Source organism: Drosophila novamexicana, unplaced genomic scaffold (genome assembly GCF_003285875.2).
Source record: "Drosophila novamexicana strain 15010-1031.04,08,12 unplaced genomic scaffold, DnovRS2.1 tig00000121-arrow-pilon, whole genome shotgun sequence".
In the NCBI taxonomy this organism is placed as follows: domain Eukaryota; kingdom Metazoa; phylum Arthropoda; class Insecta; order Diptera; family Drosophilidae; genus Drosophila; species Drosophila novamexicana.
This window is the reverse complement of record NW_020824773.1, coordinates 1,389,426-1,404,876: the sequence shown is the minus strand read 5'-3', so window position 1 is coordinate 1,404,876 and position 15,451 is coordinate 1,389,426. Positions and strand designations below refer to the sequence as shown.

Below are 15,451 nucleotides of genomic sequence, written 5' to 3'. Positions count from 1 at the left end.
ACACAAATTTAATGTTGCCTACTTTTAACGGCCTATGGCGGGACAGGCCTGACAATTCGGTCAACCCAATTCCTTACCGCAGTTGGCTGCAAGCGCCTGGGTAGAATACGACCCGCACTTTTATTTCTTATTTTATGACCATGCAAATGTCGCACAAGAGTCGAGGCGAGCAGACGAGTGTTACACACACATGCCCACTCACACGCATACACATGCATGTACACACTCGTAATAGGGCGCCAAAAAGTCGGCAACATATGCCAAGGGCATATGAAACGAAATCAATTTGCCTTCTGAGCCCGCCACAAAAATGTTGACGACCTTGGCGAGCTATAAAGGATGAGTGTATGTGTGTGTGTGAGAGTGTGCTTTGCGGCATGCGACTAAATTATTATGGAGCCCCGTTAATTTGTGGGCGCTGGGCGCTTTGAGTCCGGCAGAGAAATCGCAAAATAATCGCATTACAGGCAAATTGAAAAAAACACACACAAGAAAAGAGAGAAGCTCAAAGAAAGCAAAGCAAAAATCGATTAGCGACGCGTATTTTTGGGTCTGCCTACACTTGAGGGCATACTTTTAGCTACACTTAAGTCACTTTACTGGTGGCCCCCTTTTCATATCACATTATGATGATGATTATTTTTATCGTCGCGTCACGCGATGTTGTCGCCGCATTGCCGCACTGCAAAATGTTTTACCATGGAGGTGGCTGCCATTTCACCAGCGGCAACGGAAACGGATACGCCACCAAATGTGCGCAAGCGTGTTGGTGTGTGTGGCTAGGCAAACATTTAGCACGCTCACTCATGTGTGTGTGTGCCTGTCGCCTTGCAAATGACTGCAGTTAAAAAGTCATCAATGTCTGCCAAAAAACCGAAACTCGCTATTAAATTTGTGCCGCCATTTATTTGGCTATGTGTGTGTATATGTGTGTGCGTGTGTGAGCTTCGATATCGCGCTGCCAAAAGCCCCTCGAGTTGCTTGGAACTCAATTCAATAGCGGCTCCTTTTTTGACATTTGCCCAATTATATGACGCATCGTCCTCATACTCAGTGTCCATATCAAAAGTTGCGAAATGGCAGTCGTCAGAGTTTAAAATTATCAGCGGCATAAAAGAAACAGCTCGGCAAAAAATGAAACTCTTAACAAATGCCACAGCTCGCTTTTAGGCTTAAAAATGCTTTTAAAATAAACACTCGAAAAAAGCTAATAAAAATAAAAATGTGTAGCTGGGAATTTTGCTTGGCAAAACAGCAAAAACCGTAAAAATGGTCATTGATATTCATTTCCAATTGAAAAATGTTAACAAAAAAGTCTACATAAGGTGCATATAGTATATATATAGAGAGTACATATGGCGTTAGGTTGCTGCAGGCCCAAACGCTTGAAGCCGGACTGTGGGCCAAGCATAGAGTCAATAGCAAACCAATTGACCAGCGCTGCACCATGTGGCAATTCAACAAATATATGAACAGAAATAAAACGACCAAATTTTTGGTGGCAATCATGGCCTTTTATAATTTCCAGTCAAATGAACTAGTTTTTTATGGACAAAATTTAATTACGTGCAAGCTGTTTTTAAAATTTGCAAAAAACAACTATTGAATGCAAAACACATTTCTAAATTTATAGGAAGATATATATTCATTCATTCAATATATTCGTCATTCACACAACTGATTACTTATGAATTGCTTATAATTCTCAACTAGTTTTCGTACAGCTTTAACAATCAAATTTTAAATTATTATGTTTGATTTCGCATTACTTTTACCACTGTGCATGATATGTAATTTGCAAAGCGGCAAAAAATGGCGTAGCATGTGGTCAAATCGTATCGCAGAGGCCTATGGACTTGAGGCTACAACCGCTCCCCGCTCCCTGCTCAGCTTCAGCTCCAATTTCTTCTCCTGCTGCTGTTGCAGTATGTGTTGGCTATAGAAAAAAAATCAATGTGCCACGTACAAACAACCGCACACGTGGCCATTGCAGCGCGTTGCCGCAGCCCTGGGGGCATGCCTGAGCCCTAGACAGAGCCGCAGCCTGAGCCGGAGCCGGAGCCCGAGCCGACACAGGCGCCATGGCGTGCATTATGTGGCCATATGGGCTCCTCTTGGCCGTCGCATGAGTTTGTATACAAATAAACACGGCAATGCACACAAGGACGCGTTCCACAGCAGCAGCTCGTCCTATTCGTCCTGGCCACACACACACGCAGGCACGGGCCGAGACCAACGTCATCGCTTTTGCCTGCAGTCGGTTTACGTTTAATGCCCATATATTGTTGCCTACTTTTAGGCAAAATACCCGGCACTGCCCGCTGGCCGATGGCCAATGGCCAGTGGAGGTGGCAGTTCGAGTTGGCCAGTGGCCGGTGTCCCAGCTTGGCCATTTTTAAAGCCCATTTAAATGTGAGCAAACTTTTGCACGTGTGCATCGGGTTGAATAAAAGGCCTCCTGCCAGGCGGTGGCCCCTGGCCTGCTCCCCTGCTCCTATGCCACGTTAGTTAAACGTATGCCGGAGTGAATGAGTCATATATATATATTTTTATATATATATATATACATATATATATATATATTTGGAGTGTGGGTGTATATACAGAGGTACTTTATACGGTTTGTGTATTGAAAATTGGATTTTCAATTGGTTTGCAAAACGGAAATTAATTCGGGGGCACTGGTCGGTAGATGGAGACGGTAGCTTCAGCTTCAGCTCGAAAGAGAACCAAACTCTGGCGAATATCTGGACCTCGGTAGTGGGAGACCGGGCAATTGAGAACAGGAGCGAAAATGAAGCAATGACATTTCGCTGGTTGCTGATGGCGACGCTGATGATGAGCAGATCTGTGGCCAGGTATGAGGTGACGTCGTCCCCGTCGATGATGAGAGCAGTGCGCGCGGGCATCGGACAGGCCAGTGAACAGTGCCGGGCATCACACACCTTTCAACTGTGGGCGTGTGTGTGTATGTGTGTGTAGTTTGCCATAAAAATAATGTTGCCAAGCTGCTTTTTTGTTCCTCTTCTTTTCGAGCTCATTTCGTTTCGCGTGCGCTGTGCACTTTAATTAAATTAAGTGAATTTCGCGTCCGATAAGCGCAAAATGAACAGATGAGTGGGCGGTCACCTGAGGCTAGGGGTGTGGCTGCAGTGGAAATAAACAACGAATACCTATAATATCTTTAAGGCAATTTTTGTTGATTTTATGCTTGAAAAGTGGGTATACAGACGTTTTTTTTTTAATTTGTAGCAAGTCAACTACAGTTTTATAAGACTTGAGTTTTATAGCAGTTTATATTTGCCATAAGGCTTGCAGCAAGTTATAAAATGATACAAAAATTGATAAAACATTTTATGTGAGCAGTTCAATGGTGGGCATAGTGAAAATTATGGTGCCACTAACTAAATTATTTGTTGTGCCATAAATGCATAGCATTAAGGAGAAACTTAATGTTATGCCAAAAGTTTCCTCTACATTAGCTGAGCTCTCGTTAAATAACACAGAGAAACTATTTGAACACCTGATCACAGCTAAAAGCCAACTTACTCTGCAGTTGGAAACATTTTCAATTAGCACAAAGTCTCTGCTGATTAGCTTTTTCTCTCTCTGTCTCTTTTTCGCTCTGGTCGCCAGTGATAACTAATCCAAAATCCCCCCGATAATTGTTGCCCGAGCAACGTGAAAATTGAAACAACAATGTTACATTGTGTGTCGCAGCACTGGGCCAACAAAGGGCAGAGCGGCGCACAGCGGGTGGGCTGGGTGCTAGGTGAAGCGTGTGTATGATCCCACACACAGACACAGTACGCACATACACATATATATATTATGCGCGAGAATCTGTTGCAAATCCCAAAAGTATGCAATGCAATGGTAGCCATTGAATGAATATACGCATGATTGAAAAAAAACATTTGCGCACACACCACACATTCACTGACAAAGACTCAGCGTGCAGCGCATTGTTTTGCACACATTCTGCCTGGCTATTTGAGCTTGACTGTTTTTAGGCATCGAGTTCAGTGACTGCAGCAATAGCAGATGCAAAAAGAGAGAGAGAGACAACTATAAAGAGAGAGGGACAGAGAGATAGCTAGCAGATTGCCTGAACCTAACGCCGGCTTTTGCTTTTCCTGTGGCGCATTCCATTTTTGCATTGTCTAAAGGCGAAACGCTTAACATGCACCGCTGCTCATCGTCCAGCACCCCACGCCCTGCTCTGCTACAACCAGGCCGCCCCCTGCACCCGCACATTCATTAGTTTTGTTTCGTGGCAAACACTTTGCCTTTTCCTCGCTTGGCTCGCGTTCTATGCAAAAACAAATATTGAGCATTTGCCTTTAACAAATTGTTTGCATTTTACGAAAATAATTTCATTTTCATTTACACTCACACCCATACACACGCACACACACACACCTCCCTTTCGACTGACCATATTGAAAATTAAATCAAAAATAGGCGCAATTTCCATTTGCTGCGCACATTAAATTCAATGATTTTTTCTGCTTTGTTTGCTTTCAATGAAGATTTGTTTCAATTTTTATTTTTAGTTGCATTTGTTTGCTTCCATTTATTATTTTTACTGCCAATTATTAACTATAAATATTTTTTTCTATGTCATTGTTGTCAGTTTGTTGTTGTTACAAATGAAAATTGCTTTTTGATTTTCTGCATTTTCTGCTTGTTTTTACTGTCTGCCTGTGTGTTAGTGTGTATGTGTGTGTGTGTATGTCCTGCATGGGCTAGTGGTATAAATTGAGCTGCTTCGTTACGCGCTCAAAATAGTTTTCAGCTGCAAGTGTCACTTGCAATATGTGTGAGTATGTGTATGTGTATGGTTGTGTGTGTATTGGCCGGCTAAGTGCCAAAGCTTGTACTTCCGTTAGTTTGCGTTGAAATTGGCAACTGTCTGAATTAAAAATGCAACTAGCAATGTAAAGTGTACAAAATTTACATGATATTGTGATTCCATGAAATGGAAGGATAAGGCACTTTTATGTCTATGAAAATATATATGTGTGGTATATATTGACTTGCTATAAAACTGAAAGCAATCCCTATCTTTGTATTTGAACTTATATTTCAGAGCTGCTATAAATTTATAGCAATTTAACATAGCCCATGGCCCATGTCACACTTCGACATCTGGAGAACTGCATAATGCGCCGTCGCGTCTTGGTTATCAATTTCAGTTGAGAAAACAGCATTTGCATTTTATGGGAAACTCATTGTCTAGGTCTAACCCTCTGGCATTTGTAATGCATACCAAGCCAACCGCCAAACAGTTTTAAATTTGCATAAAAATCCATTTTATTAACATTCAAAGGCGATTTCTATCGTCGCCAAATTGAAGAAAAGTAGCTAAACTTAAAAAGGACTCACCAAAAAAAAAAAAAAAAAAGGATAGGAAAGGATACGCTCAGCAAACTAAGCAAAAAATGCCATGTAAAATGCTCGGGCTAGCAAAGTGCAAGAAAAATTCCTTTGCACTCAACAAAGAAGAAATAAATAACTTTCGAGTCAGATTAGCCAACTTGTCACGAAATGCAAAATGACATTTAATACCCAACGTTGTCGACGTCGTCGAGCAAACGTTGAGTGCCTCTGGCCGACGTCCCTGCTGGTGCGACCCTCTCCAAGACGCATGTCGGCAAATGCGATACGATGCGACGATATACATGACTGGACTTGACTTGCACTTGGCATGAAAACGTGAAAAATTCCTTAGCCTCCATTGCGACGGACACAATCCTCACGGACTCGCTACGCATGCATCGTCTATGGAGGAGGATGCCAGACGACGGCGACAGCCAGCAACATTGTTTCGAGCGTAGCGAAGAAGAAAAATAGCTCTGAAATGCCAGGCCAATGCCAGCTATCAGCCAAAAAGAAAAAAAAAACGAAAAGGAAAAAAAAGGAAAAAGTAATCATTGCAATTTAAAGCGGATAATCTGCACAAGGCTTTGGTGACAAAATAAAAAAAATGAGCGAATTGCTCTAAAAAAAGGGTTCGAGGCTCGGTGGTTGCTATAAAAATGCAGTGAGAATAACAGCGCGCACAATGCAAATATGCTGTCTGTCCCGTTGTCTGTCTGTCCGTCCGCCAGTCTGTCCGTCTGCCCGTCTCTCTATCTGTATGTCTTTTTGCAGCTCTTCATCTCTGCAACTCACCCGCTCGCTGTGTGCGTGAGTGGACACCATTTGCCATTTTCACACTCGCTGCTTTTTCTTTTTTATACTTTTTGTCTCGGCCGTGTGTCGCGTCCATCGTGGGAGCCAGTCATGCAGATTACAATCGAAATGACATGAAAATGTTTAGTGTGGCAGCACTGGCAAAAAAAAAGAGTATAAGAAAAGAAAAGTATAAGAACTAGCTGAACGAGAGCGAGCAGTGCAATCGGCAAAGCTAAATGTGTTTCACATTCAACCAACAAGAAATTGGCCAGCGGGCGCACCCGAGGCACAAGACGAGCGCCACTTGCCATTTGAGATAATGTCTGCCACGGCGCCATTTGATGCAAGAACGTGCAAAAGTGCCGCGTCCTCTGCATGTTGCACTGGTGGGGCCTGTGCAGCCTGAGCAAGAATAATATCTTATTTGATTGCGATGCCAAATGCAATTTAAAAATTTTCCGAATGACATTGAAAATGTACGCGCAGAACAAGCCAGGCCCAAAGTTGCAGCCAGTGTTGCCACAAAGTTGGCACCTTTTCATTATTCGTAGAACAGTGTTGCAAAGTAAACTATAAAATGGCCTTGCCACATTGCTAAGCTAAAATTCCCATTAACTTGAAACTTAGCTGTTATAATTCAATTAAAGATAATGTCTATCGATAATATCTAATTAATATTTATAATTATAACTATGAAATTACCATACATTCGTATAGCAGCAAAATGATATATGCGTCCCACTGTCAATAAAATTTCCGCCCAGTCGCTATACAGTTATATAGCATGCGATATTTAGCTCACCAAGCACTGCATCGATTAGCTATCACATTTAACATTCAAACAAAGCCCCAGTTTAGCCAGTCAACTGACCCATTTGATCGGCAATAACTGAATCAGCCGATTCGCACATGTCGTAAATGGTCTTCGCTTCATGGCAACGGTTGCCGCCTGCCAATCAACTGCAATTAACCTAGATGCTGGCGAAGGCAACAAGTAACTGTGGTACTGGCAACTGGCAACTGGCGAGTGGCATACTAAAAAATCACATTTGTATTTAATTATTTTAAATTAGTACAAGAGTGTACAAAATGACAAGAGCCAAGCGCCGCGCAGGATTGGAAGCGGGCGCGTGCTGTAGGGAAGCGACAGACAATTTGCTAAAGCATTTAAAATCAAGCAAAAGAGTTAGCAATAAACACAGCTACTCCTTTCACAGCACACAGATACAGCTACAGATACAGATGCAGATGCAGACACAGATGCAGACACAAGCCATGAAAACTGCTGCTGCTGTTGGTGCTGCTGCTGCTGGTTGTTGTTATTGCTGTAGTTGTTGTTGTTGTTGTTGAATAAACTCAATCCAAGCATTAAATTACCGCCAATGGCGCCAATAAGCACAAACAAATAATCCAAAAGTGCCGGCGGGGGCAGTCAACGGGTTTGGCGTCTGCTTTTCAATAACCTCGTGTTGCCTGCTTTCAGGCGCCTCGCGATTCGCAGCTCAGAGAAATTTATGTGCAAAGAAAATTGTTTGCTTGCTGTCAATAAATATTTTGTGTTTTGATCAAAATTGCAAATCAACAGCAAGAACAACAAGTACAATGCAAATTATTGTTTGCCCAGCAAATTTTGCTGGCAAATGTTTCACATTTGCTTGTGACAAATAATTGAGCTAATTAATTGGCAACAAATTTTTCTGTAATTTCGTAATGCATGCGAAATAATTGACTGAGCTAAATCCGATGGGCTATCAAAATGCATTTTATTTTTACTTCACGCAAATTGGATTATATATATTTCCAATTGGAGTAAAGCAATTCACAATCGTATACCATAAAAATGGCCGGATTAGGTTTAGTTTGCATTATAAAGTATATTTCATTATTTTTCATTGAGCGTTAAAATGTAATGCGGTACGATTGTGATATCATATAATATTATTAAATTTGTTTTATATTCATTCATTATATTTGTTTTCGATTTTTAATCAGAGAGGATGGTAAAAGACATAATATGTTTATTACTATCGTTGATGTATCTGCCAGGCGATAGGCAAAACGGCTGCATTGTAGCCTGACTAAAGTGTTTCCTATCTGCCAGGCGAAGAGAAAACTATTGACAGTTTTGGGTAGACTTCAAACAATCCTATTCCCATCTTATTTCAAGGCTATTCCAGGATATTACCTAGTTGGGCAGTTTGTACGCTTACGTTTTTGTTTTGCTGTTTTTGTTACATTTGCACAACATTTGTCATGCTGAATTGGCATTGAAAAATATGCAAGCAAATATTTGTGCAAATATTTTGTGCAGTTCGTGTTGTTTGGCAAATAACATCAACAGTGAATAAAATTTTATAAATGTCGGCGCGCAGTGAACATTTTTTGAACAACAATTATTTGTAAGTTAGCGGCTGGGCGCATGAGATTTTTCTCTTATTTTGTTCACGCCATAAATCTTGCAGAGCTTTCATTGCGTCATAAATTGTGAATGCCAGGACGAAAAGCGACAACAACAAAAATAAAAACAACAACAATAACAATATGAAAATGAAAATTGCCAACTACGTGCTCCTGTTCGTGCCAAGGCCTGCCCAAGTAAACAATCAATTTATGCATACATATAAATATTTTCCAGGCTTCACAGTTCCTTTTATTATTATTTTTTCAATGTATAAGCTGGCGCGGACAAAGGACATGCGGCCACTGTCCTGTCCGCTGTTCGCCCGGGCATATGTAAATATTTGTTAACTTCATTTGCTCTGAATTAAATATAATTTACATGCATATTTGTTTGACAGTCTGCGCACCCAATTCGCCACACACGGGAATTAAATCTTTTTTGTGCATGCCATGTTGCATGCGCCCTACCTGGCCCTGGAGCATTAGCCTGGACTCATTATAATTATTGTTGACATTTAGCCCGGGACTCAAAAAAAGAAGAAAAAAAACAAAGGAGCTGCATGATTCGGCGGCTTAATTCGCGGCCATAATTACACCAGCTAATGATGTGAAATTACTTTTTATCGATTTAATATGCATGTTTGAGTTTCTTCTTTAGCCGCATGCCTCAACAGATGTGTGTGGCATGTGCGGCCGGAATGCATATTTACAGTTACGTGCAGTTAATTGTTTTCCCTTTTGGAATTCATAACAATGGCGCGCAAATTCTATATTCGAAATTATGACATGACAGCACGGCAGCAGTGCGTCATTCGAGTGCATTGAGTATAGTGAATCAATGAGTCATGTCGTGAGCAATCAAATTATATTTATAGGTAATACAGTGTACATTTTCTAGTGCTGCACATTTCTATCCGGGTCAAAATAGACAAATATAAATATATAATCAAAGAGAATGTATTTATTCCCACAATTTAGTTCAAATTTGTTTCCTTTGATTTGCAAAGCAACTAAACTTAAAAAAACATTGCATTGTAATTTATTAAATCACAATAAAATACTTTGACATTAAGGTTATTTTCGGCAATTTGTGTTGGCATTAAACAACACTGACCCACATAAATTATACAGTTGCCAACACAGACGCACGCACTCACGTGTACAGTCCACACACATTAACATAAATTTGCGCCGTAATTTATGGAGCGTCGGGGTCTCAACAATAAGATTTCCATTGGCGTGTCCAGTAACAGTCGCAGTCACAGTCACAGTTACTGTTCAGTAAAATACGAGTAAATTGATACGAAAACGAATCTTAATAGAAAACAAATAAAAACACCATAACTGTTGGCCAAATTATTGTTGTTGTCTTTGTAAATCATTCAATTGGGGAGCAATTTATTTACTATGATGTGCTTTAAGCAAAAGAATTCACCATTTATTTAACTATTCGCAGGGACGCTGTAATCGTGATAAACCGCCGTGCAAATATTTTCATCCACCACAGCATTTGAAGGATCAGCTGTTGATAAACGGACGCAATCATCTGGCCCTAAAGAATGCACTGATGCAACAAATGGGCATTGCGCCCGGCCCGCCGGTCATATCGGGCCAAGTGCCAGCCGTGGTAAGTACTTGCAACCCGAAAACCACATAATACTTTAATTGAATCTCCTAAGCGCTGCCAACTGCCCCCACCCCCCCTCCACCCACTCGCCCACTCCCTGGTCTAGACTACTACAGACTAACTGTTTGTACAATATGAATATTTATAAGCGGATATCCCACTTCAATTTCCATTTCCCCCAATCCTACCATGACCAGGACTATGAATAACAAGAACCCCCAAAAAATGTTAAATGCTATTCAAAATGCGCGAAAATGAGTAGCACAAGAAGTCGAAGTGAGGGGCGAGAAAACCGAATATATATACTTATATAAGAAGTTTTTGTCCGGTTCGCCTGGCGCATGCATTTGCATGCCAAGGGGCGGCGCACTTGCCGCCTTTTTTACTCAGCAAATCGAAAATTAATTCTCAAATAATTTTGAACATGGTTTTTTGAAATGCCTTCCTAAACGGCAGAGCCCATTAGCCCGAGCGCTGCTCAACACTGATGTGTGTTGAAAAATGCATGAGCCTTCATTAGCGAGTTTAGGGTGATTTGCCAGGGCTAGAAATAGAAAGTGAAGTGCTGCAAATGAGACATTCTTTAAACTAAAGTGGTAGCAGATACTTAGCTGCGATAAGCTTGACGATGGGTTCTTGACACGATATCTCATTAACAATTCAACACTAAGTGATATGCTCAAATGGTGCAATTATAAAAGTCTCAAATGTCATTAACATTTAATAAGTCCAAAAGATTAACATTAATTTAAAGGGTTAATGATAAAGAGCAAGATAAGGCTCTAAGTGAAATCCAAGTAGTATGTTAGCTTTATTGTTTTCTCAAAAGCCTTAAGCTGCTCTCAAGCTCTTAACCTGAATTAAAGCTGTGAAGATAAGATAGGTTGACTTACAAAGCAGATGTGAGTGAGTGGAAACTGTTAAAGTAGTAGCTATTGCTGCTTGTCACTAGAACACCTCCGACTGATTAACTGCTGTTTGATTGATGGCTTGCATTGATGATGATGAATTCAATATTTCATTCTTTTATGCTCTTTCAGGCTACAAATCCCTACTTGACTGGCATACCAGCCAACACATACAGTCCTTACTATGCCGGACACTTAGTGCCTACTTTGCTGGGACATGATCCGACGGGCGTTGCCTCACAGCTGGGTACGGTGGTGCCACAGACCGTTCAGGTGGCACAACAGAAAATTCCACGCTCCGACAGATTAGAGGTGAGTGACAGTTACTTTATATAAATTTGTATTCATTGATTGACTGCAATAGAAGCCAATAAAGTGATACATTTTTTTGGATTATGCTTTAATTTATGCTTACGTTTATTTCTTTAATCGTTTATCGTGTTATCGTTTTATCGTTTATTTCGTACACAATGACAAACAAAATGCCAAGAGAAACGCTTTTCTTTTGACATGTTTCAATATTGTTTTTTTCGCATGCTAATTAATTGAGTTTTTATTATGTATTACTTCATATAAGACCTAATATTTTAACTATGTATACAAAATATTGCAACTAAAACCATGTACAGTGTTTTAAGTTCTCTTTAGTTCTGCCAAAAATAAAAATAAAAAAATAAATATATGAAAAATGATAACGAAAATTAATATTAACAATTCGCTGATAGTAAAAATTGATTTGATCACGTTGACACACATTCGTATTCGTATTTGAAAACTTGAACTTTTGTCTAACATCGCAAAATTGTCTTTAAAAAATCGTTCTACTTATTCTTATGTCTGATATAATACTTTACTCTTCATTTTGATTTATATATATATATATATATATATATATCATATACATATATATATGTATTTTTGGTTTCTATGTGATACAATCTTGTACACTTGTATCAAACCATCCAAGTGTCGAACTCCGGCACAGTTTTTGTTTACAAAAATGCGCTTTACCGAAGCGGCTGCTACCCTGCAAAGCTTACGATAAGCGCTTTCAGTATATGCTTTCCCAGAGAATTTGTAAATAAAACAAAATAAAACCAGACTACATACAAATTGAAAATTCTGTGCACTTATCCGTATATTATATTTTATAACTTCTTGAGTTATATACCTTCATTTTAGCCAGATACTCTCAGAATAAACTTTTCAATAGGTTGTACACATTCACATGATATGAGTAAAATATTCAAAAAGTTTTGGTATATTTTCTTTGTATTCATTTTAAAATTTTCAAGAATGTTTTTGTCTGTTAAGAGTCTGCGAATTCATTTTTCAGAAGCTCTCAATTTACAGTACTCTGATGTAAACTGAGAAATGTTAACTTGCCATGTTAACTACAATGTAAGCTAACACTTTTTCAGTTGAGTTAGGCTGTTACATTGTTTTTTTTTTTTTTTTTTTTTTTTTTGTTTATTCTGCGACGGATTATGACATACCCTTTCTATAGCAAAGTGAATTCTTGTTTTTCCACAATACCAGTCTAGTTTTTTTTCAGGTCCTCAGCAAATTGAAAGCTTTAACATTTTTATCAAGCCCTTGCATTTGTGTTAAGCTAACTCAAATTTTTGCCTTGTTTTGTTTTTTGTGTATGTGTTCTTTTGTTGTTCTCAAGTGCAAAACTCAAAAACTAATCGGCTCGCTCAAAAATAACAAAATTAAAAAAAAATATAATAGCAAATACTTAACTGTGAAAAACAGTAAGTCAAGCCAAAAAGAAAACCTAATCCAGCTGTCCACTGTTCAACTGTTAACACAGATAGCAATTGGCAGCCGCTTAAACAAACAAAAAATTTAAAATCAAGCATATATGTTTGTATCTATCTATATACTCACCATATATACGACATGCATGCTTCTGTGCATATATGGAAGCATGATCTGCAAGCAATCAATTACAACAACTGCAAATCGGCACTAACTTCCAAAAAAAATCCAAAAAATAATTAAAAGTTGTTGCGTTCCGCATACTTAACTTTACTTTTGAAGTATACAACAAAAAACTGAACTGTTACTGAATATCCTTCCATTATTTCCAATACACACACAACACCTACACACACACACACAACAAATCTGCAACTTTTGCCTCAAAAAAAAAAAAAAAAACAAAATATAATAAAACAACAAAACACCACTTCGCCTATAAACACACACAAACACACACACTGAACTGCTGCCACTTTTGCTATTGCTGCCCGCCAACAACCAACAACCAACAACAACAACTACAACAAACAATCTGCAATCCGCAATCTGCAATCAACTGTGCAACCAACACAACAACTACAACAACAACAACCACCTCAACAACAACAACAACAACAACGACATCAACAACCAAAAACAACGCCGTATCCAATTCCAAAAACTAAAAAAAAAAACTCCAAAAATCAAAAAAACCACAAAAAAACAATCCTAAAAATGTGTTTCCAGGTCTGTCGCGAATTCTTGCGCGGCGCCTGCAAACGGGCCGAGTCGGAATGCCGGTTCGCGCATCCGCAGGAGAGCGTTGCGCGGCACGACGATGGTTCCATAACGGTTTGCATGGACGCCGTGAAGGGCAGATGCGCACGTGACCCCTGCCGCTACTTTCATCCCCCCCTGCACCTACAGGCACAATTAAAAGCGGCCCAAACACGCGCCACCGCTGTCGCTGCTGCAGCTGCGGTATGGCTATTTCTATATTTACTTTTATACTTTCTCTTTCTTTAACTCCCTCAGTCCAAGCCCAAACCCCTCCCGATGCCTACCCCACAGCCCCAGCTGCCCAAAATTGCCATCTCTGTCGTACATGTGGCAGCAGCTCACAGTGCGAGAGCGACAGCAATATGTTTTTTTGAATTTGCGTTTTTTATGCCGCCTAATTTTTCTAGTTTTTTATTTTTTTTTGTGCGCGCCAGCTGCTCAAGATTTTCATTTAATGTTTCTCAATTAAAATTTTAACAATTTTTTTTTCATTTTTCATTTTGTTAATGCAGTTTTGGCTTAATTAGAGCAACTCACAATATTTTTATTTTTGACTTTGTTCGTTGAACTTAAACAAAGATAAAACCAAATGATACACTCTTACCGCCCCGCACTAAGAAACTTAAACACGCCACAAAGTATGCAATAGTTTTCGCTCTTAGTATTTAGCAAGCAATATATTTATATATACCAGTTAGATTTAGATCTTTCTAAATGTTTTAAGTTTTCAATAAAAAAATTTGCTTTAAACAAGTTCTGTTAATCAACTGTTAACTTAATGTAAGCTAATGATGTTTACGGTTGTGTTAACACAATATTGGCTAAATGCTAACTCCGTGTAAACTACATGTTATCTCTATGTGCAAGTTTCTCTCTCTCTCTATTCCGTTCTGCTTATTTAAAGCAAATTTAATGAAAACTTAATGCTGCATGTAAACAATTTAATTAACTTTATGCAAACGTTAGCACAACAGCAATAAATAACTGCAATTTACTCGAGCAAAAAAATAAATAAATAAATTGCGATATTTGATGCTGCGCTGCCAGAGCTCTGCCAGAAATGCATTCAAATTATCCCATACATAAACACTATTTAACACACACAAACACACATATCGCGCGAATTTCTAAGAACTCAACGTGTGCAATTTGCAGTTGTAATTTTAATTTAACCGCGTGTGTTTCGTAACTCCCACATAGAGTTAGAACTCACTTAGAACTCATTTAGGTGGCTTTAAATATGTTTACTTAACGCAAATACTTCTAACTTTTGCCATGAGTTATTTATAAATTAAGTCGTAGAACACAGGCGTCAAGGATTTATGAACTTAGCAATATATTACATTTAAAATTGTATTTTTCAAGCCAGTTAATAAATAGAGTAGAAGACCTTAATATTTATACTAGAAAATGTTTCAACCGCATCCCAATTATGATCATTTTAAATAGTTAGCTTAATACGCACAAAGTGGGCTAAAATACGCACAAAGTGGGCTAAAATAATTGGCTACCCATCTGCAACTTGCTCAATATTTTACCTGATAAACCAATTTTAAAATCAGCTCAAGTGCACACTCTGCCTTTTTAGGGCCATTTAAGCAGATATTTACGTGTTCTTAACGAAATTTTAAAAAGTTCAATAAATCGAAAGACAGCGAAAGACAAAATTACATTTTAAACAATTTGACTTTACGCAAGAAAATAACAACACACGCACACCAATAAACATGGTTTTTATTTGTGTGTATGCGTGTGTGGCAAGCTCATAATCCCAGCCAAACATATACACATATACAGAGACACAGGAACT

At 39.0% G+C, this 15,451-nt stretch overlaps 1 protein-coding gene across 5 annotated transcripts in view; it reads left to right on the top strand.

The window, feature by feature from the left end:
* The window catches only part of LOC115757914 (protein muscleblind), a 149,448-nt gene that overhangs the window by 108,710 nt on the left and 25,287 nt on the right, over window positions 1–15,451 (top strand). For all 5 annotated transcript variants that reach the window (XR_004017380.1, XR_004017379.1, XM_030698372.1 and 2 more), the window contains 2 exons: window positions 10,037–10,207; window positions 11,248–11,427. Coding sequence is in view for 3 of the 5 variants with exons in the window: in XM_030698372.1 (XP_030554232.1) it covers window positions 10,037–10,207; window positions 11,248–11,427 (351 nt within the window). In the remaining 2 variants the exon portion in view is untranslated. The remainder of the gene's footprint in view (window positions 1–10,036; window positions 10,208–11,247; window positions 11,428–15,451) is intronic.